The sequence below is a fragment of the Myxocyprinus asiaticus genome, chromosome 5 (assembly GCF_019703515.2).
Source record: "Myxocyprinus asiaticus isolate MX2 ecotype Aquarium Trade chromosome 5, UBuf_Myxa_2, whole genome shotgun sequence".
NCBI classification, from domain to species: Eukaryota; Metazoa; Chordata; class Actinopteri; order Cypriniformes; family Catostomidae; genus Myxocyprinus; species Myxocyprinus asiaticus.
Genome location: NC_059348.1, coordinates 54,864,996 through 54,890,156, shown reverse-complemented (window position 1 = coordinate 54,890,156; position 25,161 = coordinate 54,864,996). Strand labels below are relative to the sequence as shown.

At 35.8% G+C, this 25,161-nt stretch overlaps 1 protein-coding gene across 2 annotated transcripts in view; it reads left to right on the top strand.

Annotated features, from left to right (window-relative positions):
• The window catches only part of LOC127441335 (transcription factor E2-alpha-like), a 60,060-nt gene extending 37,978 nt beyond the window's left edge, over positions 1 to 22,082 (top strand). Inside the window, exons 9-20 of one of the 2 annotated variants that reach the window (XM_051698637.1) lie at positions 144 to 243; positions 798 to 898; positions 3,524 to 3,668; positions 3,769 to 3,827; positions 4,007 to 4,085; positions 4,229 to 4,305; positions 9,166 to 9,351; positions 9,682 to 9,793; positions 10,010 to 10,151; positions 17,819 to 18,048; positions 19,730 to 19,849; positions 21,147 to 22,082. In XM_051698637.1, coding sequence (XP_051554597.1) covers positions 144 to 243; positions 798 to 898; positions 3,524 to 3,668; positions 3,769 to 3,827; positions 4,007 to 4,085; positions 4,229 to 4,305; positions 9,166 to 9,351; positions 9,682 to 9,793; positions 10,010 to 10,151; positions 17,819 to 18,048; positions 19,730 to 19,842 — 1,344 coding nt within the window. In that variant the 3' untranslated portion in view covers positions 19,843 to 19,849; positions 21,147 to 22,082. Of the gene's footprint in view, positions 1 to 143; positions 244 to 797; positions 899 to 3,523; positions 3,669 to 3,768; positions 3,828 to 4,006; positions 4,086 to 4,228; positions 4,306 to 9,165; positions 9,352 to 9,681; positions 9,794 to 10,009; positions 10,152 to 12,921; positions 13,161 to 17,818; positions 18,049 to 19,729; positions 19,850 to 21,146 lie in introns of both variants that reach the window. The other variant, XM_051698636.1, reaches the window with a different exon arrangement.
• Positions 22,083 to 25,161: the final 3,079 nt, after the last annotated feature.

Sequence of the window (25,161 nt, the reverse complement as noted above, 5' to 3'; positions counted from 1 at the left end):
GTTGACATTTTTAATCGCGGTTAATAGTGAAACCGTATAATCGCAGCATCCCCACTTCAGAACCAGCAGATGACATGCAGCGGGATCATCTGATTTCAGAAACATCTCATCCTGAATCCAGCTTCTCTTTCCTCTGTCCGCAGGTCTATCCAGGTGCCACAGGTGAGGACTATAACCCGGGCAGTACTGGATATCCTGGATCTAAAGCTGGAAACCTCTATCCAGGATCTTTTTTCGTGCACGGTGTGTATGTGCAGAAGTCAGGATGAGTAGCTTCTGTTGAAAGGCTTGTGTTTTTTATTTAGGCCACATCCACTTAATCCGTTTAAGTTTGAAACCTCAGTTTTCAGTTTACCTAACATTTTCCAAAGTATGTGGTAACGGAGATCGTTATCAAAATTTTTTAAAAACGTGCCAGTAAACTAGTTTTTGTGCCCACTTTGTCTCTCGACTCGTGAGTTTTGCATAGATCGATTTTTTTTTTACCATCGTCTCTAGCTTAAACTCATTTGCAAATATGGTGATACATTTTCCAACAATCTGTTTTAATGAATCGGTTCAAAAGTAAAACACTGATTCATCACTCGTACAAATATAAGTACATAAATGTTGCTGTTTACGTATTGTTATTGGTACGTGTATTTGCATTTTAATTCTTGCATTAAATATTTTGAGTCTACATGGCATCAGTGGCGGTTTGGTCCAGATTTTGGTCTCAAAGACATTTTTGAGCAAATACATAAACATTGAGATGCATATTAAACCACTAAAAGACTGATCTTGTTTTGTGTTTACAGATGGCCTTCCGGACCACTGGGGTCCGCCTGGTTATTCTCCTGTTATGAGTAACTCACCTCACATCGGTCAGCCGGCCCCCTTCACCTCTATCAACACACAGGTGAGCTGTGGTCTCGAATCCAGAGATAAAATGAGTTTGTCATTCTTAAGTCACTTAGGATAAAAGTGTCTGCTACAGGACTAATTCCTTTCCAAAATATGTTCACTATGTCTGCATTTCATGAGCGTTATATAAATCTTAGAATGAAAGTGTTCAAACATTTGTGAGGTTCTTCAATGCTGTGCTCCTCTATTTAAGAGATCCGTAATGGTCTTAAATTCTTGTTGGTTTGAAAATTGCTCCTGGTGACATCATGTAGACGTCTATTCGCTGCATTTTTTACCTTTCTGATGAGCTACAGACCACAGAAAAATGCAGTTAATTACGCCCAACCTCCATGTGGAAAAGTCATTGAACGCCCCTCATGTTGAGTCAGAGCTGTTTCAGCGATTTCATTGGCTCTTTGGCAGCACCAGTAGTAGATGTTTCTTAGGCCCTGTGTGAATAAAAACAACATTATTGTAAATTTAAAAATGAACTAGATGATAAAATATATTTGTTAAAAATGTAAAATATACAGAAATATATAAACATAAATAAGGGTTCAACTGGAAGAGCAGGGCACTAGACATTGGTTTAATTAAAGACAGAACCATAATAATTTTACCAATATTTTTAACCAGTATTTGCATTTTTCCACTTAATCGGGTATACGTTCTTTAATATCAGATTTACCGTTAAAGTTGGACACAAAAGAGTTAAAAGCGGTTATGCATATTGGTTATCTGACACTTAAACGGAGATAATCAGTGTCACGTCGGTCATTAAAAACTAAAATCGGTGGATTTGTAGGTTTAATTCTCATGTTGTTTTTGGCCAATTAAAAATAGTGAAAAACTGTTTAATTTGGTATTTGGTCTAAATGCCCTTGGATTCTCCACAACAATGAATAAACGGAAAAAGAAACAAATATTTTTTTACACTTCTTTGTATTGATGCAGTGTTAGGTTGTTTTGGGTGGTTACTAGGGCATTGTTACGGTGTTGCTAGGTGGTTGCTTGGACATTACTAAATGGTTGCTAGATGGTTACCAACTGGACAGTGGCTAAAGAGACCACGCCGAAGTAACTGTGACATTCTGGTAGGGGTGTAAATCGCAAGTCTGTAAAAAAAGTCACTCCTGTACAGTAGGGGACGCTGTTGCGGTGTTGTTGTCATTCCAGCTGGTAGAGATTAATATGATACATTCTGTTAAAGCATTTATTTACCTAAATTGGCATAACTGTTTCGTTATGTTTTTCTATGGTGTTGATGCATTTTGAGGAGTATACAATCTGAGTTTTTATGCGAGTGAGATGTAAAGAGCGCTGTTGGATATTTATTTGCACATGTATTTTGCTACGAGTATATTCCAAACGGACTCCCGAAGCCAACTCCACTTTTTATGAAGCCTGGATTAATGCCTGGATAATATAACACTAGTTACAGTGATATAAACACATGTGGAATAATGTACATTAATAAAATATGATGCATATTGCGGGGTCCTGGGTAGCTCAGCGAGTATTGACACTGGCTATCACCCCTGGAGTCACGAGTTCGAATCCAGCGCGTGCTGAGTGACTCCAGCCAGGTCTCCTAAGCAACCAAATTGGCCCGGTTGCTAGGGAGGTCAGAGTCACATGGGGCAACCTCCTTGTGGTCATGATTAGTGGTTCTCGCTCTCGATGGGGCGTGTGGTAAGTTGTGCGTGGATCGCGGAGAGTAGCATGAGCCTCCACATGCTGTGAGTCTCCGCGGTAAGATGCGCGGATCGACGGTCTCAGAAGCGGAGGCAATTGAGACTTGTCCTCCGCCACCCGGATTGAGGTGAGTAACCGCGCCACCACGAGGACCTACTAAGTAGTGGGAATTGGGTATTCCAAATTGGGGAGAAAAGGGGATAAATATAGATATATATGATGCATATTAAAAAAATATAATATTCTGGGTCTCTCTCTTTATTAAAATGATTGCAATACTTTGTTATATTATGATTGCAATAAAAATAGCACTGTTGTTCTACAATTCGTTTGTCTACAGTAAAATATAGCATGTAAAGGGTCTTTTTCGGGGACTTTCTACGAGCTCAGTGCAAACAAATTACCGAACCTTGCTGCTGCTTTTAATGCCATGAGAATATAGCAGGCACAGTGATATATTGTACATTAAGACAAAAACCATAAGCAGACTTTCTCATGTAGATTTCAAATGCACCCCGATTTAATCACGCATGTGATCAGGCTTCAATCATTTTAGCACATCTGTGTCCCACATGAGTGCTTATAAAGCAAGATTAATATAGTAAGGTTGCTGCATCGCCTGACAGAAATGCGTACGCACATGGCTGGCATTGAAGCGTCATAAATGTGCATCTTAAAGAAAATATGCATCGATGTTAACTCGTTGTATCGATGACACTGGTTATTTGATCGATGGATCGTTACACCCCTACATTCTTGATGGTTTGATACGTTTGCGGAGCATTTCAGTGTAAGTCGATGGAATTTTTCAGACATTTATATTCTGAAATATGAATAAATGTAGGAAGGATTAAATGCATACATTGAATGCATTGTAAGTCTCTTTGGATTAAAGCATCTACATTAAAAACTGCATAATGACATGTATCTGTGTTGACCTTAGAAGAGACAGCCTCTGCCGTTGTCACCACAGAACTACCCTCTGCATGGCAGCGAGGTGAATTTACCCTCGAGCTTCCAGTCCACTTCAGTGGGCTATGGAGTTCCCAGTCACACGCCGCCCATCAACGGAGCAGACAGCATCATGGGTAAGATATCCCGCCCTGACTTGCTGACCCGCTCCAGTTTCAGTTTGCCTGCGTGCATCAGAGTAATGCATCTAAACGTGCTTCGCTCTCTCGTTTACAGTTAACAGGGGAGGAAACGCAGGAAGTTCAGGTGCTGAGATCGGTAAAGCTCTTGCTTCGGTGAGTTCAGACAGCGATTAAGCAAACTGGCCGAAATATCAATCACTAATAAAGTGTACAGTTTTATCGATAAAACTGCTTATTGTGCTAATGTGTTATTTTTATATGAAGTATATCCTCATAAACCTCTTGCCACCTTCAGCCCCTCAACGTTGTCCTTATCTGTATTTATTTTTTAGATCTATTCTCCTGACAATAACGGCAACACCTTCCCCTCAAACCCCTCCACTCCTGTGGGCTCACCTTCAAACGTTGCTGGTGGGTTTTTTGAACGTTCTTATCTGTAGATGGCTCTCTGGTGCCCTCTGTGGTGTGATATTGTCAACACTGACCTAACCAGCACTGATCTTTCATACCTGCACACGTGAGGTCCTTATTGACTTATGTTTGTGTCTCCTCAGCTTCTGCGTCTCAGTGGCCCAAAAGTTCTTCTCAGCCCGCTCCATCACCAGGTTTTGTGGCGAGTCTGCAGGCACAGGTATGTTCCTGACTGTCACCTTAGAGACCACAACTTTAGTCTGTTTGCAAATGACTGGCATCAGTCAGAAAATAGGCGTTGATCATGTCAATATGTGACTTAACGTTCATTTTGACCACACAACTAAATTTAGAACTGGAGACTTTAGTGTGTGATGTTTTCCAAGGCAATTTTATTCATAAAGTACATTTCATACTCTGGTAATATAATGTGCTTTGCATAGCCATAATAAAGGAAATAAAATAGTCAGACAAGAGAAGAGTCTAGCTTGAAATAATTTATGATCAAATTTTTTTTTAAATAAACTAAAGAATGCATAAAAATTGATTGAGCAAAGAAAATGAGGGAAAAAATGGTCATATTAAATTAATGGAATAAAAAAAGTAAAAATAAATGGACATAAATTAAAATAAAATAATGCACAATGTATATTTACGGACAACTCATTCTCTTTAAATTCTTTAATATTTAGATTTTTATATCTGGGTGTTTCTTGAACTCCGGGCATTTTTGGCACTGTGTAAAGTCTTGTTTCAACATAAATTTTCTTAAATGTGTTTTCTAACAATTAGAGCCGGTCAGGCATTACTAACAATGTCCAACAGTGTATGTTCATGCACCACAAGATATTTATGTAGTTTTGGTAATTTTATTTTCTGAAAGTCACACAAATTGTGTCCACAGTGTCATTTCCAGCACATCTCACATTTTTTTTGTTTTGTGTTTTATAGAATTCTGTGCTGGAAATGACACTGATGGAAATGACATTTTTAACGTTTTTTAAAATAAAATCTGCCGACTCCTTTGTCTTGCTAAAGCTAATTTAATAGATAACATTTTATGTGTCCTAAATACACACAATTAAATTATATTTTCACACATGTTTTTGCATTGTTTGATAAAATTACAGCTCAGTTGATAAAAATCTGCTCATAAGTGATATTTCCCTTGATTTTTCTTTCTTTTGTCTCATATTTCATCTCAAGCATGCTCTTCACTCACACTTTTGTCCACTTGGTTAACAAGTACACTATCTATCAATCTATGGATCTATCTATGGATCTATCTATCTATCTATGTATCCATCTATCTATCTATCTATGGATCTTTCTGACTATCTATCTATCTATCTATGGATCTATCTATCTATCTTATCTATGGATCTATCTGACTATCTATCTATGGATCTATCTATCTATCTTATCTATGGATCTATCTGACTATCTATCTATCTATGGATCTATCTGACTATCTATCTATGGATCTATCTGACTATCTATCTATCTATGGATCTTTCTGACTATCTATCTATCTATCTATCTATCTTATCTATGGATCTATCTGACTATCTATGGATCTTTCTGACTATCTATCTATCTATCTATCTTATCTATGGATCTATCTGACTATCTATCTATGGATCTATCTGACTATCTATCTATCTATCTATGGATCTATCTGACTATCTATCTATGGATCTTTCTGACTATCTATCTATCTATCTATCTATGGATCTATCTATCTATCTTATCTATGGATCTATCTGACTATCTATCTATCTATGGATCTATCTGACTATCTATGGATCTTTCTGACTATCTATCTATCTTATCTATGGATCTATCTGACTATCTATCTATCTATCTATCTATGGATCTATCTGACTATCTATCTATGGATCTATCTGACTATCTATCTATCTATGGATCTATCTGACTATCTATCTATCTATGGATCTATCTGACTATCTATCTATCTATCTATGGATCTATCTGACTATCTATCTATCTATGGATCTATCTGACTATCTATCTATGGATCTATCTGACTATCTATCTATCTATGGATCTATCTGACTATCTATCTATCTATCTATGGATCTATCTGACTATCTATCTATCTATGGATCTATCTGACTATCTATCTATCTATCTATGGATCTATCTGACTATCTATCTATCTATGGATCTATCTGACTATCTATCTATCTATCTATGGATCTATCTGACTATCTATCTATCTATGGATCTTTCTGACTATCTATCTATCTATCTATCTATGGATCTATCTATCTATCTTATCTATGGATCTATCTGACTATCTATCTATCTATGGATCTATCTGACTATCTATGGATCTTTCTGACTATCTATCTATCTATCTTATCTATGGATCTATCTGACTATCTATCTATCTATCTATCTATGGATCTATCTGACTATCTATCTATGGATCTTTCTGACTATCTATCTATGGATCTATCTATCTATCTTATCTATGGATCTTTCTGACTATCTATCTATCTATCTATCTATGGATCTATCTATCTATCTTATCTATGGATCTATCTGACTATCTATCTATCTATCTATGGATCTATCTGACTATCTATCTATGGATCTTTCTGACTATCTATCTATCTATGGATCTATCTATCTATCTTATCTATGGATCTATCTGACTATCTATCTATCTATGGATCTATCTGACTATCTATCTATCTATGGATCTATCTGACTATCTATGGATCTTTCTGACTATCTATCTATCTATCTTATATATGGATCTTTCTGACTATCTATCTATCTATCTATGGATCTATCTGACTATCTATCTATCTATCTATCTATCTATCTATGGATCTATCTATCTATCTTATCTATGGATCTATCTGACTATCTATCTATCTATCTATGGATCTATCTGACTATCTATCTATGGATCTTTCTGACTATCTATCTATCTATGGATCTATCTATCTATCTTATCTATGGATCTATCTGACTATCTATCTATGGATCTATCTGACTATCTATCTATCTATGAATCTTTCTGACTATCTATCTATCTATCTATCTATCTATGGATCTGACTATCTATCTATCTATGGATCTATCTGACTATCTATCTATCTATCTATCTATCTGTCTGTCTGTCTGTATGTATCCATCTATCTATCCATCTATGTATGTATCTATCCATCTATCCATCTATGTATCCATCTATGTATCCATCTATGTATCTATCTATCTATCTATCTATCTATCTATCTATCTATGTATCTATCTATGTATCCATCTATGTATGTATCTATCGATCTATCTATCGATCTATGTATCGATCTATCTATCATCTATGTATCCATCTATCTATCTATCTATCTATGGATCTATCTGACTATCTATCTATGGATCTATCTATGGATCTATCTGACTATCTATCTATCTATCTATCTATGGATCTATCTGACTGTCTATCTTTCTGTTTGTCTGTATCTATGTGTGTGTGTCTGTATATATATATATATATATATATATATATATATATTGTGTAGTCTCTATCTATCTATCTATCTATCTATCTTTCTATGGATCTATCTACAGTTGCAATCAAAATTATTCAACCCCCCTGACCAGCAATACATTCTGGTGATGTGAATTATAACACATCAACTAAAACCTCAGTAAACAAAGTAAGTTTTTAATACACATTTGAGTGATTTTGAGAACAAAGAGTTCAGTTTACCCAAGTTTTAAAATAAAAAAATAACTAATTCTTTCCACAAATGTCATGTCAAAAATATTCAACCCCCAAAGTCAATCATTTGTGGAGCATCCTTTATCCTTAATAACAGCAAATAATTGTTTCAGGTAAGTGTTCTCAGGCTTCAGACACCTCAGTTAGAATTTTTACACATTTCTCATGAGCAAAAGCTTCCAGCTCATTGATATTCTTTGGTTTCTGTGCTGCCACTGCTTCCTTGAAATCCCAACAAAGGTTTGCAATGGGATTTTAATGATGGACTGAAAGGGCCATTTAAGGACATTCCACGACCTATCCCTGAACCAGATTTTGGACAACTTGGGTGTATCCTTGGTGTTATTGTCTTACTGGAAAATCCAGTGATCACCGAGTTTCAATTTACACACTGAAGGCATCACATTTTTCATGCCAAAATGGCCTGATACCTGAAAGAATCCATGGTGTCAGTCACATAGCCGCAAAACACCCCCATAACAGGACTGATCCACCTCCATGCTTGACTGTGGGGATGGTGTCGTTCTTATCATCACCTTGTCATCTTACTCCAGACATACTGCTGACCCATGGGTCTAAAACTCATTTTCAGTTTAGTGTCATACATCTATAAAACCTTCTTCCAGGACTCCACAGGTCTTTCCTAATTACTTCTTGAATATTCAAGTCAACATTTCACTTGAAGTTTTGCTTTCTTCCACACCCCAAGAAGGTTGTTGTTGTATCATATTAAAAAGATTTATGAATGGTGCTGCCAACTTTGTCTATTGGAAATTGAAGTGCCTTGGAAATGTACTAATAGCCATGACCTTTATTGTGTAATGAAATAATCTCCTCTATTAGCATTTGAGAAAGCTTATTTTTAATTGCATTTTTTGCATAGAAATACATTTTTGCTTACGACACTAAACTTACATTTTAAAACTTAAATAAGTGCCATTGCAGATTGATGTTACTTGTGTAGCCTTACATATTTAAGAAACAGCTACATGCAATAGGGTTGAATAATTATGACATGGCTGTATTTTTAAAAAATCCTGCTATTTAGAAATATTATGTTATATATTCACACTATGACTTTGAATGTGTCACTCAACTGATATAGATGTAAAGTTTAAAAATTCTGGGTCATCAGAAAAGCTTACCTTTGTACATCCTTACTGTCTCGGGGGGGTTGAATAATTTCGATTGCAACTGTATGTTGATTCAATTTTATTTAAATATTCATTGCAGCTTGCCAGAATGTTTGGCATCAGTCACAGTATTGTTGTATATTTGTTTTGACTCCTGTGATCTGAAGCAGTTTTTTGTCGCGCTCTGCAGAGTAAGTTGGATGATCGTTTGGGTGAAGCGCTGCATGTGTTGAGGAATCACGCAGTCGGTGGACAGGGTCTCACCGCAGACATGCAGAGTTTATTGACTGCAGCAGTTTCTGGTCATCCTGCCGGTGCAGCTGCGCTGGGCTCCATCAGTCAGGCCTTCGGACTCTCCAACCGACTGACAGCCATGGTGAGTAGTGTTCACGTAGATGTGTATACTTGGGTCAGTGCATTGGCTCTGTTTTTAAACCTAGTGAGCTACCTCGCTGTTTAGTGTCTACGAGCTACCTTCTACTTAATCAGCTGCGACAGAATTTGTATTTATCCAACACATTTTTTTGCCCTCAAAGACACTTAAAATAATCAAGAAGAAAGAATTCTAAAACTGATGAATTGCAATATTGTAACATTTGATTTGAAGCAGACAACTATCTGAAAACCAGATTTTTACTTCCGGAGTCCTGCTGTTGCAAAGTTATTGCGCAGTGTGTTTTAACGTCTCACTATCCTTGCCCTCCAGATGTCCAATCTCAGTGATGATGTAGCAGGTGTACCGACGTCTGCTGCTCTTCTGCAGGGACACCACGCCCCTCACCAAGCCCCGCCCACTTCACAATCCGACACCTTTACCAGTCAGTGCTGCTCTCCTATTTCATTATATTAGATGAAATGAGATTAATCAAGTTGGTACATGTTGTCATAAAAACAATATTAGCTAATAGTGTGATATTATTTGATAATAATGAACTTTAAATGTACAGTGTGTGTGATTTCTGTACCACTAGCAGCATCTTACGAAATTGCTGGCTTAATTACAGTTGACTCTGCATATTATTGTCATCTGTCAGATCTCTCCAGTGCTCTGCCTCGTTCCTCACACTCCACCAGCTCAGATATAAAGCGAGAAGATAAGGAAGATGATGAGAATCTGTCCATTGCTGATAAATCAGAAGACGAGAAGAAAGATGGAAAGAGCCACACACGAACAAGGTACCTGCTATACACGTTCAGAGGATGCTCGTATTACAGTCAGACTTTTTATCTATTACAAATGAGGGTTTCACATGTGTGTCTTTTGTACGCGTATTTAAATTACCAATAAATCTTGAGCTTCAAGTACGAGTTTAAGGTGAAAACCGAATCTGAAAGTGTGATGATAAACTGGAGCATCTAAATCAGTTCCTGCAAATTACGCCTTCATTTGACCACTTTGTAAGCTAAATAAACACACACATGGACCACGTCCACACTGATACATTTTCATTTGAAAATGCATTAATTTCACTACGTTTATAGTTCTCAACCACGCTGGAGCCGTACCGAAAACGGAGATTTATCGGAAACTCTCCCCATGAACACATGCTTTAAAAAAACGATGTTTTAAAATTGATTAGTTTTGGTATATGGCCTAACACTGATAGGGGGCATTCACGCTTGACGCGTTATTGCATCTCAAAAACTGCTAGTACTGCTCACGCCCAGATTTGTCACTAGCTATTCATAGTTTTTATTAAACATGTTGCGATAAGGGGCCTGGGTATCTCAGCGAGTATTGACGCTGACTACCACCCCTGGAGTCGCTAGTTTGAATCCAGGGTGTGCTGAGTGACTCCAGCCAGGTCTCCTAAGCAACCAAATTGGCCCGGTTGCTAGGGAGGGTAGAGTCACATGGGGTAACCTCCTCGTGGTCGCTATAATGTGGTTCTCACTCTCGGTGTGGTGAGTTGTGCGTGGATGCTGCGGAGAATAGCGTGAAGCCTCCACACGTGCTACGTCTCTGTGGTAACGCGCTCAACAAGCCACGTGATAAGATGCGTGGATTGACGGTCTCAGACGCGGAGGCAACTGAGATTCGTCCTCCGCCGCCCGGATTGAGGCGAGTCACTACGCCACCACGAGGACTTAGAGCGCATTGGGAATTGGCCATTCCAAATTGGGGAGAAAAGGGGAGAAAAAAACAAACAAAAATGTTGCAATAGTTTCTCAGTAATACAACATACAATATAGAATAACCAAACACTTTAATAAAAGTAAACAAAAGATTCCCATCTTGTTCCTGAAGTGACATTAATGCATTGCATAATTGATATTGCGTAATAGTTCAAAAACTTGAATAATTTTGACACGCTGTCTCAAAAATGCCAACACTCATTGCGTGAACCGCGATGCAACGACCAAATATGTCCTTTTGACTAGGGATGCACCAGTACCGTTTTTTCCTCTCCCGATTTCAATACATGAACTCTCAATATCGGCCGATCCCGATTGGATACCAGTGTTGCTTTTTTTCTGAATCAGTTTAGACTATCTATACCTCACTGCGTGGAACGGATAGTTTTTATTTATTTATTTATCTAACTAATATAGAGAGGGCCTATTAGAAGTCTTAGCCTATTAAGGGTTAGTGTTAAGGTATGAAGAAAAACTTTGTTTTTAACTAGTCTTTTTTATCACTTTAGTAGTATCAGGATGTCAGTCCACTTTTCAATCACAGTTATTTTTTTATTGTAATATTTTTTTAATAAATAATACATTATTAATAATAATAATAAACATTAGAATTTTACCATACATTATTGATGTATTTCAGTTCTTTTATGTCGACGGAACATTCCAGGAAGACAGTGACAATAGAATGTCTGAGTGTTCATAGTTTAATATGCTACTTATTTAAATATATAAATGTATTTCTTAAAAGCGACCTTTTGAGATTCACAAAGCTATCATGTGTCTTCAAGAGTCTTTAGATAAAATGCAAGAGTCATACGGACTAGTTTAATGGTGCTTATATGTTTGTTTGTTTTTAAGTGATTTGTTTTGGAGCTTGATGCTAGTGATGTGCGTAACGACTAATTTTACTGACGTTTAAACATAAATGTTGGATTCGATTAGTCTAAAACAAAAGAAACCCTCAGAAAACAGTCAAAAAGCATTGTGTTTATGCCACCCTTTTAAAATACTTAACCTATTCCAACAGCTAAATCCGACACTAAATTCTGCTGAAAAGGGATATTTGTCTGCGACGTGCTCGCCTTGCGTTATGATCATTGAACATTAAATATAGAACATGACACACATTCACTGAATCAACGTTAGCGAATACAGGCATATTTATTGAAAACAATTGAATGAATTGTGCAGAACCAATAGAGCAATCCTAATAGCCTTTTTTAAATGGAATTCACCAAGTAAAAGTTACTTAACATATTAAAACAGTTGAACAGTAGACATTGTTGAAAATAATTCACAGGTAAGCCAAACCTACGAGAGAGAGAAAATGCGCTGAAAAGTTGCACGTATTTCACGACGTGCATTAGCCATTGATCTAATCTGACAGCTGTTCGGTTAAGAATGTTAACCAATAACAGTTACGATAAAAAAAATGTAAAAAATAGCAGTATCGGATTTGGATCAAGCTCATTGGTCTAATACCTGATCCGGTTAAAATCGTCGTTATCGTAGCCGATTCCGATCCGGGTGCATCCCTACTTCTGAAAAATGTGTGTATGCTAACAATAAAAAAAATAACGCACATCCTGTGTGAACACCTCTTAAGTCTTACTTATGGACACATACTGTACACTTGTAAATGGAGTATCTATAGACAAACTTTTTTCCACTCAACATATTATAAGTTCAATTAACATTACATAAAATTACGTTTATTGGCGCTAAAAACACAAATACACATCCCTCCGTAAGTGTGCATTGATTGTTTTGCCTGTAACCCCTCTCACCTCTGTTCCTCTAACACATGAAGTCTTGACGATGAAGATGATGACGAGGATTTGCCGATCGAGGTGAAGGCGGAGCGAGAGAAAGAGCGGCGCGTGGCCAATAACGCCCGTGAGCGTTTGCGTGTGCGTGACATCAACGAGGCCTTCAAAGAGCTCGGCCGCATGTGCCAGATGCACATGAACAATGAGAAGCCGCAAACCAAACTGCTCGTCCTTCACCAGGCCGTTAATATTATTCTCAACCTGGAGCAGCAAGTGCGAGGTCAGTGTGTGTGGCTGACCTCAGATCAGTGCTCGGATGCGAGCAGACACTGTGGAGATCTGTCTGTGGGTTGGGCCACCTGATTGGGTCGAAGGGGAGGAGGACAGGAAATGCATGGTGATAGATTGTCAAAATGGCATTTTCAGAGGAATGTTTCTGGTTCAATATAAGCTAAACTCTATAGATGCTTTTGATTACCATCTCGTCCATCAGTTTGAAAAAAACAAGCAAAAAAAACATGAATGGAAGTCTATGGGGCAAGACACTGCATTATGATAAACTTTAAAATACTACTAAATATATCGATCGGTGCCGATTGTTGCTTTTTTGGAACTATCGGTTATCTGCAAAGTTTTTTTTAATTATTATTTTAATTGTATTTTTTTTATTCCTTATCAATAAACCTCAGCTGGTGAAAAATAATATATATATATATATATATAATACAAAACTCTGCATTGTGACATCATCAAGTCTCAATTTCAAAATAAGAGTCCCTGGTGTATCTGGGGCTTGTTTGTTGTTAATTATCGGTATTGGCAAAATCCGGTCCACCTCTAAAGCATGTTTTAAACAACTGCTGATTAAATAGCAAGCATTTTTGTATGGAATATTTGATATAAGTACGTTCACAAAAATATGAGCTGCACATTTCTGTTCTTAAACCCTCTGGGGAACTTGCCCCATAGACTTCCATTATAAGTAATTGGTGGTAATTGACAGCATGGTACAGATGTGGTCTGTAACAACTAACTTGCATGAGCCTAAAACATTCCTTTAGTTATGATTCCATAAAGTTATATTCCTTATAACAGTTTATTTTTATTATGATATGACAAAACATCATAGAAGCTTCCTACCTCCCCACGGTCCACACAGGTGCCTGTTTAGGGTGATTGTGGGACTGTCTACACTTCCTGTGTGCTGGTTTTGCATGCTTTTCTTTCCCTTCTTTCCTGTTTTGCACTCACCATTAATGCTTTCCATCTTGTCTACTCTAATAAAGACTCATGCATTTAACAGACACAGATTAAGTTGTGAACTAAACAAACTAATAAACTGTAAGAAACTTTCAAGAACATTTCCAGGTCATATTTCACCCCAAAACCATACTAAATAAGTATATTTTCCATAAAGTAAGTAATTTTTTTTTATTTTATTTTTTGCGTTGACTTTATTTTCATGACAATTAAGCACATTTCACCCCCAAATTCTTATTATTTTAAAGCATAATGTAAAATGTAAAAAAAAAAATATGATATGAATTATGTTTTATACTACATTTATGCTTATATTACTTAATAAAATAAATCATTATATTAGTTTTGCTTACTGTATTTCATCGCCAACATGAATAATGAAGAATTATAAACTCAAAAGTCTAGATGCATCATTGCAATGAGTATCCATGTTTATTTTTGTAATGCATGTCATGAAATTGTTACAATGCTTCATATTCAGTTTATGTACAGTGTGTGTGTGTGTGTGTGTGTGTGTGTGTGTGTGTGTGTGTGTGTGTGTGTGTGTATATATATATATATATATATACAGTAATTTTGGTTTTTGTGTAAATTGTGACCTGGAACTGTTTTCATGAGATTCACTCATAATGCTTCAACACAAATACAGTTGAAGTCAGAAGCTCACTTACACTTAGGTTGAAGTCATTATAACTCATTTTTTTAACCACTTCACAGATTTCATATTAGCAAACTATAGTTTTGGCACGTCGCTTAGGACATCTGCTTTGTGCATGACATGAGTAATTTTTCCAACAATTGTTTACAGACAGATTGTTTCACTTTTAATTGACTATATCACAATTCCAGTGGATCAGAAGTTTTCTGATAGGCTAATTGGAGTCAATTGAAGGTGTACCTGTGGATGTATTTTAAGGCCTACCTTCAAACTCAGTGCTTCTTTGATTCTTTGACATCATGGGAAAATCAAAAGAAATCAGCCAAGACCTTAGAAAAACAATTGTGGACCTCCACAAGTCTGGTTCATCCTTGAGAACAATTTCCAAACGCCTTAAGGTACCACGTTCATCTGTACAAACAATAGTACACAAGTATAAACACCATGGGACCACACAGCCATCATACTGCTCAGGAAGGAGACGCATTCTGTCTCCTAGAGATGAACGTAGTTTGGTGCGAGAAGTGCAAATCAATCCCAGAACAACAGCAAAGGACCTTGTGAAGATGCTGGAGGAAACAGGTAGAGAAGTATCTATATCCACAGTAAAACGAGTCCTATATCGACATAACCTGAAAGGCTGCTCAGCAAGGAAGAAGCCACTGCTCCAAAACCGCCATAAAAAAGCCAGACTACAGTTTGCAAGTGCACATGGGGACAAAGATCTTACTTTTTGGAGAAATGTCCTCTGGTCTAATGAAATAAAATTGAACTGTTTGGCCATAATGACCATCGTTATGTTTGGAGGAAAAAGGGTGAGGCTTGCAAGCTGAAGAACATCATCCCAACCGTGAAGCATGGGGGTGGCAGCATCATGTTGTGGGGGTGCTTTGCTGCAGGAGGGACTGGTGCACTTCACAAAACAGATGGCATCATGAGGAAGGAAAATTATATGGATATATTGAAGCAACATCTCAAGACATCAGCCAGGAAGTTAAAGCTCAGTCGCAAATGGGTCTTCCAAATGGACAAAGACCCCAAGCATACCTCCAAAGTTGTGGCAAAATGGCTTAAGGACAACAAAGTCAAGGTATTGGAGTGGCCATCACAAAGCCCTGACCTCAATCCGATAGAACATTTGTGGGCAGAACTGAAAAAGTGTGTGTGAGCAAGGAGGCCTACAAACCTGACTCAGTTACACCAGTTCTGTCTGGAGGAATGGGCCAACATTACAGCAACTTATTGTGAGAAGCTTGTGGAAGGATACCCAAAACATTTGACCCAAGTTAAACAATTTAAAGGCAATGCTACCAAATACTAACAAAGTGTATGTAAACTTCTGAGCCACTGGGAAAGTGATGAAAGAAATAAAAGCTGAAATAAATCATTCTCTCTACTATTATTCTGACATTTCACATTCTTAAAATAAAGTAGTGATCCTAACTGACCTAAGTAAATGTTTTTTTCCATTTTGATCGCTAGATGTCTGTACCACCATTTGGACGCTGCTCGTTCTGTAGGCATTAACCCCATTAACACGAAGTAGAATGATTAGAAGAGAAGGACACGTTTTCCTTCGAACGGGCTGCTTTCTTTTGATTGTAATAATCTGCTGCTTGCATGTCCTGTTCTGTCATGTTTAAACCTCTGTTTGCCAGGTTATTTTTTTCTGTTTACCCATCTCTCCATCTGTCCTTCAGCTCCTCTTCTTTACAGATGGCCGCAGTCTCATGCTTCATAAATGCATCTCTGCAGTGGGATGCGTTTACGATGAGACTCATTCACCTCATCCTGTCCTCTCTCCGGCTTTCTCAGTGGCAGTGTGTGTTTTGTGCGGTTCTCGGCAGACGGTGCGCCTCTCTCATGTCTTGCTGTCCTGTCGTCTAAAACTTGCGCTCTTTTCCACGTGACAGTCCCCACAGACATCCTGAAATCCATGGATACTCGTTTCCCACAGAGATCGCAGATAACGGACAATGAACTTCACATCATGTAGTTAGAAACTATAAACGAAGTGGCCTTTGAAATTGCATGTCCGGTCTTAGTAAATGCATCGAGAAATCAAGAAATTTCAAGAAATGAGATGCTCAGGATCAGCCGCGTTGTCTGGATCCCGTTTGATGGTGCCGCTCTCCTCTCCACATCTCCACTGGATCTTTCTCTGCAACCCTCATTTAATCGGCATCTATTTTAGTTCAATTTAAGATCATTATCATGTTTCCATATGCAGCGTTTTTTTCTGCATTCGTAAACATTTTGAGTTATTTACGTTTAATGTGTCTTCGATCATTAGCTGGATGTTTGCCAGGGATAGTAAAGATTTCTTTTGCAGAACATTACCAAAACCAGGGTTCTCAGTGTCATGGAAAACCTGGAAATATCAGGGAATTTTAGAAATGTGATATACTGGTCCTGAAATAAGTAATTTAATTTAATAAAATAAGAAAAAAGTTCAGGGAATTTCTGTTGTAAATATACCGTTTTTATCCTCATATATATATATATATATATATATATATATATATATATACATATATATATATATATACACACACACTTTGTTTTAAGTGGCTATAAATTGAATATTAGAAGTGCAATCTCGTTTTAAAAATTTTAAAAATCATTTTTATATATATTGCACTTACATTTTTATTTATTGCTGATAAATACACTGTAGAAAAGTTCATGATTTTTTTTAAAAGAATTTAATATTTAAAAAAAAATCAATTTAAAGATACTGCACTTACAGTTCAATTTGTAGCCAATAAAATATTGTAGAGAATAACTAGAAATATGTACAACTTGCTATAGAAATATTGAATAGTTTTTTGATTTTTAATGTTTGTTTTTTTTAATCACGAACAACTAGAAAGAAAGCTGTGGAAACCCTGTAAAACTAATCGACTGCAGTTAAACAGTTCTTCAGTAGAAGGAAAGTTGATTTAGTTCAAGAATAGACTTGATGAGAAGATAAATGTCTTAATCGAGTTGATTAACGAGCGCTCGGTTGCCTCTGGCAGCAGTGTGTCGGAGGAGTGCCTCACGGTGGAGGAAAAGGAGCTGCGAGAGAGAGATCGACGGATGGCCAATAACGCGCGGGAGAGAGTGCGTGTGCGGGACATTAACGAGGCCTTCAGGGAGCTCGGTCGCATGTGTCAACTTCATCTCAAGAGCGACAAGGCTCAGACCAAACTCATCATCCTGCAGCAGGCCGTACAGGTCATACTGGGCCTGGAGAGGCAGGTGCGAGGTAGGACCCGCCCCCCCCCCCCCCCAACACCATCCTGCCAAGAGCCATCAAACACCACTGCCACTGTTGCCATAAAGATCTGAACCACTCTAGATTGCTTAGAGTGCCACTGTGTCATATGATCTTGCTTCATGTTTGCTGTGCTTTACATGTTACTTTACACCTTTTGCTTTGCTTAACGTGATTTACACAAGTAGGACAGTACACAGGTCTTGTTCTTTATTGGTCCTGATGACATTACTGTCAGCCAATCAGATTTTAGGTTTAGGGTTGTGGCTAGGCTTTGAGCATTCTATGTTCCTTAGGACACTTAGGTCAGTCAGTGACATTTAGATCCTCTATAGATCTCAACAGTCTGGTTCTGGAAGTTAAAATCCCATTCATTTTTTCCATAAGCAAATTGATTTTTAATGATAACTTGTACAATTTTAAAGACGGACCTACCGTGAGCTCTAAGGTTGTTAACCGATGGCATGTGCTTCTGTTGAAGAAATGATATGGACTTTAACTTTATAAAAAATTATCCCATGATCCCGAAGAGAAAGATTCAGCAATCAGTGAATCATGCAAAGTGTACCAAAAGAGCTCTGCAGTGACCGCCCACTCTCAAGACTACTTATATTTTTGTATATATCGGAATATTTTACCAAAAATAAATAAATATTGATGCTTTCCCCCATGAAAGACGGTAAGTTCACAGTCTTGTACTTTTGTTTATGTCTGATTTTCACATTATTTATCATTACTTAAAATAGAGGTCGGCCGATAGTGGATTTAGCTGATACTGATGACCGATTAATTGGACGATAGTTTTTTTAAAATCAAGCTGTGTACAGTAAAAATAATAAAATATCTTATTCTTTCCTTACTATGAAGGGCACAGACATTGAGGCTGCAGAATGAATTACAAAAAGCAGTTTATTGTGCAACCAATATCCAAAAAATAACCAGAAACATTAAGATTTGTTGTATAAACCGGGGACTCTTATTTTGAAATTAGAGATTTGGCTCCGTTACAATGCTCTATATGTGAGTATTTAACAAATAAAGCTTTTTATAGCCTATAGATTCACCAGATGAAGAGTTTTTCTGTATATATTTCACCAGATGAGGCTTATTGACAAGGGGGAAAATATCGGCAACTATCGGCATATATAGTTCCAAAAAGCAACTATCGGTACTGATTAATCGATAAAACCGATATATCCGGTCTACCTCTAGATTACAGCTCTGTTATGAAGAATTTTATGAAAAGTCTGTGGGGAAAAATGAATGGGAAAAATACTTCCGGAACCCAGACGGCTGAAAACGTGGGTGAACACTGTTGCGCGTTATTGCTCGGATGTCTCTTTTGTTATGCAAATTTGCAGGTTAAAGGTTACCAAACTTTAGATTTCGTGAATGAAAGTCAATGGGATGCATCGTTTAGAGTGAACGCACCTTTAGGGGTGAAGGGGTTTGGGGTTCAGGCTATGATTGGTTATCATTGGACCAACAAAGGATATTGATCCATGAATATGTCCTATTTAAAACGTGTTTTTGCCTCCCAAATGCTTTTTCTGCGCTATATAAGTGTGAATATTCATTTAATGAGCTTCTGATCTTCTCTTCTGCTGCTGTATTCTGACAGTAAATGCTCACATCACTGACTTGAATCTCTGATATAAATGTTTTTGTTCAGAGCGTAATCTGAACCCGAAGGCCGCGTGTCTGAAGAGAAGAGAGGAGGAGAAAGTCACAGGAGATCCTCCGATGTTGTCCGGTCTGGGTGGAGATGGACACAGCCATATGTAACGCTCAGGTCAGTAATGAGAAACAGACTTCACAGCTCTGGATCTCTGACAGTAACGTTGGAATTGACATACGTTGACCGTTAGACTTCTGAGGTGGAAAACACGGCCACAAAACAGACGTGGAGTGTGCATTAGTTTTCAATAATTCAATGGTTTGGACTGGATTGACACGGTTATCACAGCTCAAGACATTTTTCAGGGTTTTCGTCCGTAAAGGTGCACGAATTCAATATATTTTGCTTACAAACAGACCAAGCTGCCGTTACTAAATTAAAGGTGTTGCTTTTAATTTTTTGCATGTTGTTAACTACATATGCTCCGGCTCTCCGCCATATTTGCATGACTTCTGCTGCGTATTTTAACAATAAATATGTATTAAAACATTTACTGTGTATCCAGTGTAATATGCGCAATTTCAAGACATCATGTCTATTGATGGATTACATGGAATTTGCACATTTTTTAAAAAGCTCAAATTTGGCAAATGAAAAACTAATGGTAAAATTAATATTTTTTTTTTGATGTACCAAGTTAAAAGGTCCTGAGAGAGAATTTCTTTCATATGTAATAAAATGGACATTTGTACTCAAATACACCTGTATGTATCCGTATAGAATTAAAATTGGAATCTAATCGAATAAAGAGCTTGTGAATCAGGAAATCTATATCAGTACCCAGCCGTAATAATTACAGTGCAATATACAGTATAATGTTACCTTATTTTTCGCTTTTCCTCAGCTGTTTTTACATCAAACGGTTTATATGTTTGTGCTAATTAAACATGAGTCATGGCACCTTGGCACATCTAAATGTGACCATGACGTATGATTGACTGGAACACTTTCCACAGATATTTTAAGCAATTTGTAAATATATTAAAATAAAATAACCTAAATTGTGTTTTATCTGATTTACTTGTGCAGTGTAATTGTCTCTCTTGTTCTTGATCTATAGTCGTCTGTACGCCTTCTTTAGAATTCTGTTAATTTGAAACTTTGTAACAATTGGTTACAAAAAAGTAGCAATTTGAAAAATAACTGTAACAAACTTGAAACAACTTCATAGCCGTGCAGTTATAGAACAATAATTAACACCCGAACATCCGTCAGCCAATCAGAATCTAGAATTCAACTATGTCATGGGATAATACAAAATGAAATATTTTTATTCAGCCAATTCAAGACCTCTGCTGAACAACATGCATGAGATTAATCAATGAAAGCCAGCGTGCAGATTGAATGTGATTCTTTGAATGCCTTTAACAACACTGTCATGGGTTAATATTATCATATCTATTCTTCACAGATCCTGACAAGGAAAGGAAGCTCTCCATCGACGTGGCCTTAACTTCCTGTTATTGTTCCAGCACACACACACACACACACACACACATTCTTGATTTATATATTATAAACAGATGTGTTGGAAGACTCTCAAATATACATACTTAGTACACATCCTGAGCTGCTTATCCAGCTCTAAACCCACACACACACACACACACACACACACACACACATCATGGACCATTGGTGGATATCACACATAAGAAACAGCGTTTAAAGGGCCTGGAATGCCCTGCTGTTGTGATTTATGAATTACTGTGTGCTGTTATATAGCACAGACACGCCGAAACATGAGCTTTTGTATTAAACACAAGGTCAAGCTCCACTGAGGGAACAATTCTTTGTTTTTGTTTTTAAGTCATGTATTCAAGTCAACTTTCTTGTGTACCATTTTTGTGTTTTAAGATGTAGAAATGAGATGAATGGTGATGCCGTTCACTTTTGATACGCAGCGTTTGTGGTTTTGCTTTGGGACTGCCATGAACAGGTGAATCTCACAAAACCTAAAAAAAATTAAATAATAAATAAAATAAAAATATTAATGTTGCATAAAGAAAATTGTCTGATTAAGATTTTTTTGGCATTTTTGTTGGCATATTTCCACCAAATTCTCATTACTGTAAAAACATCATTTAAATTGCAAAGTATTTATAAATCATGGTAATATTTGTTTTACTGCCTTTATGCTGATTAAAGTAAAAATACATCCTATTTCAGTATTTTTTTACAGTAATACAGTTAGTTACTGTAATGAGAATCTAATCAATATCACTGTTACAGTAATGAGAATTTATGAGGGGAAATAATGTAAAAAATCTTAATTGCCCTAAAAAAATATTTTAAAAAAGGCTTTCCCTGCATGTATATAATATATATATATAATTCATGTTAATTATGAATATTGTTAATGATAATGTTTTATATATATATATATATTAAATAATACTAATTAATGTTTTATATGTATATATAAAATCATTATTATTAATTTATATATTTAATTATAATTAATAAAATATATATAAATGTAGTAAATTAAATTAATGTTTATATATATATATATATATATATATATATAAATATATATATATAAATAAAACATTAATTTATATATTTATAAATTAAATATATAATAAATTAATATTTGATATAAGCATATATGTAAAACATTAATTAGTATTATTTAATATATATATAAATTTATTAAATTCATGTTTTTTATATATATATATATATGTGTATATATATATATATATATATATATATATATATAACATTAATTTAATTTAATACATTTTTATATATATATATATATATATATAACATTAATTTAATTTAATACATTTTTATATATGTATATAAAACATTAATTTAATACATTTATATATATATATATATAAAAATGTATTAAATTAAATTAATGTTATATATAACATTAATTTAATTTAATACATTTTTATATATATATATATATATATATATATATATATAAATAACTAATTTAATTTAATACATTTTTATATATATATATAAAACATTAATTTATATATTTATAAATTAATTATATACATTTATATTTTATATATGCATATATGTAAAACATTTTTATTTATATTTTTTATACTGAGGAAGCCTTTTTTATTTTGGGGTGAAATATGATCTGGACATGTTTTTTTGTGAGATTCACCTTAATATCTGCCATCTCACCAAAGCACCAGAGCTTGCTTGTTTCTTTGTTTCCCTGAGTGGATTTCATAAGTATTGGAAAACGCTGGATAATGCTTGGAAATGTATTATTAATTTACAAGTAACTTAATCTGAACCACAAGTTTTTAACTACAGAAAACCCTTTTATCTGTCGGAAACGTCTCTTTATGCACATGCGTGACTGAATCTTTGAGCATTTCAGTGATGTATTAGCACACAATTCTGACCATGGCATTTTCCTTGTGTTTCAGAGTAGATGTATGAATTTGGACGTAACATAAGCTGGACTTTGCTTTGATTTCTCTTGTGCAGGTTATGACGTATCTGCTCACACACAATACAAACTGCATTTGACTACTCAAATACTTAGTCATTTTTCAATGCGATTAGTTGCTGAAACATTTTAAGGGTGTTTGTGCATTTTATCATCTTAAAATTAAACGCGTACATTCAATTTGCTGCCAGTTTTTGTCAAGATTGCTACACAAAGTAGAGAAAAATTTTGTGGGGTTTGCAAAGGGTCGACTCTTGGGTTATAAAACGTTTTTATAAAGTTCTGTTTAATGTTTGTGTTTACTTATTTTTTGTTATTATCTGTGTTTAAATGTTAGATTCATGGTAAAACGTAGTGCTAAAGTATGCCAGGAACAAATTATGTTTCATATTTTTGTTGCCATTTTTTAAATGATAATTAGTCTTTTTTTTTTTTTCTTGTATAGGAAATTAGAGATGCCAATTTGTGTTGTCACACACAGATATTCCTTATTGTTTATAAGGTAAATAATCACTGTGGAAAATACTGCTTTTGTATGTCAACACCTGCCCGAATTTAGAAAAATTAACATTAGATGTTTCATCCGTGGACGTCACGTTTTCGTTCCTGAATGAAAGAAAACAATACAGAGTTTAATTCTTTTTTTCTTCATTAGTACTAGCATCTTTTACAGCTAAAAGATGATTTATATGAATTGTTCTCGTTTATGTAATGCAAAAATATCAACTCTTCAAGGAGAGAGAGTGGCCTTCTGCGTTCTCCGGACTTCCATGCGTTGTGGACTCGTTCACGGGGAATGATAATGTATCAGTGCCTGCATCTTTTTGTTCAGTTTTATTCTGGAGTCAGTCAGGTTTTTATTGAAACGTCACGTCTTGTGGCTTCATTTGAGAATATTTTATAAATTCACATGAAGAGGGACATTAGAATTCCACATGTATGTAAAGTGAATTCCTGCTCTTCTGAGCAAATAAAGTTCTCTCTTTGTAAACATTGACCTGTTTGTTTTTTGCTCTTGCGCACGCACACACATACACCACACGGTTTTTTTGTCTTTATCATTTTAATAAGCACAAAAATCACATTTTAATTCATTAAATACTTCAGTTGGATGCATATGTACAATCATAGGTCATTGACTAATGAGGTTTATTTTTTTTATTTTATTTTTTCAAGAAAACTTTGATGCCAAGGACCCTCAAATATGCTGATGCCCTTGCCTCAAGGGACCCTCGTTATTAAAAACACTCAGAATATTTATTTTGTATGAAGTTTGTTTTTCTCCTTACCATCTTATTTTCACTTGTAATATTTGTACATAAACCTTAAGAGAAACAAATTAAATTTCAATGCAGAAGTATTTGTGTAACGCTTTCACAATAATTATTCCAAAACTGCTTTGCTGAAAATACGGCCTTACAGCCTTCAAAATACTTTCCCTGCACCTTGAATACATGTGACTGTACACATCTTAATTGAAATATATTTTACAAGGATTTATATATATATATATATATATATACACACACACACGGTGGCCAAAAATATTGGCACCCTTGGTAAATATGAGCAAAGAAGTCTGTGAAAAAAAATCTGCATTGTTTATCTTTTTGATCTTTCATTCAGAAAATTCACAAAAATCTAACCTTTAATTGAAGTAAACTAATTGAAAGGGGGGAAAATCTCATAATTAAATATTTTTCTCCAAAACAAGTTGGCCACAATTATTGGCACCCCTAAAAATTCTTATGAGTAAAATATATCTGAAGTATATTCCCATTCATATTTTAGAACACCTGGGTGACAAGGAACATGAAATTGTTCAGCCATTACTTCCTGTTTCACAGGGGTATAAATATGAGGTAACACACAAGCCAAATTCCCTTAATCATCCATCACAATGGGTAAGATGAAAGAATGAAGTTATAATGTGTGGCAAAAGGTTGTTGAGCTTCACAAAATGGAAAAAGGCTATAAGAAAATAGCTTAAACA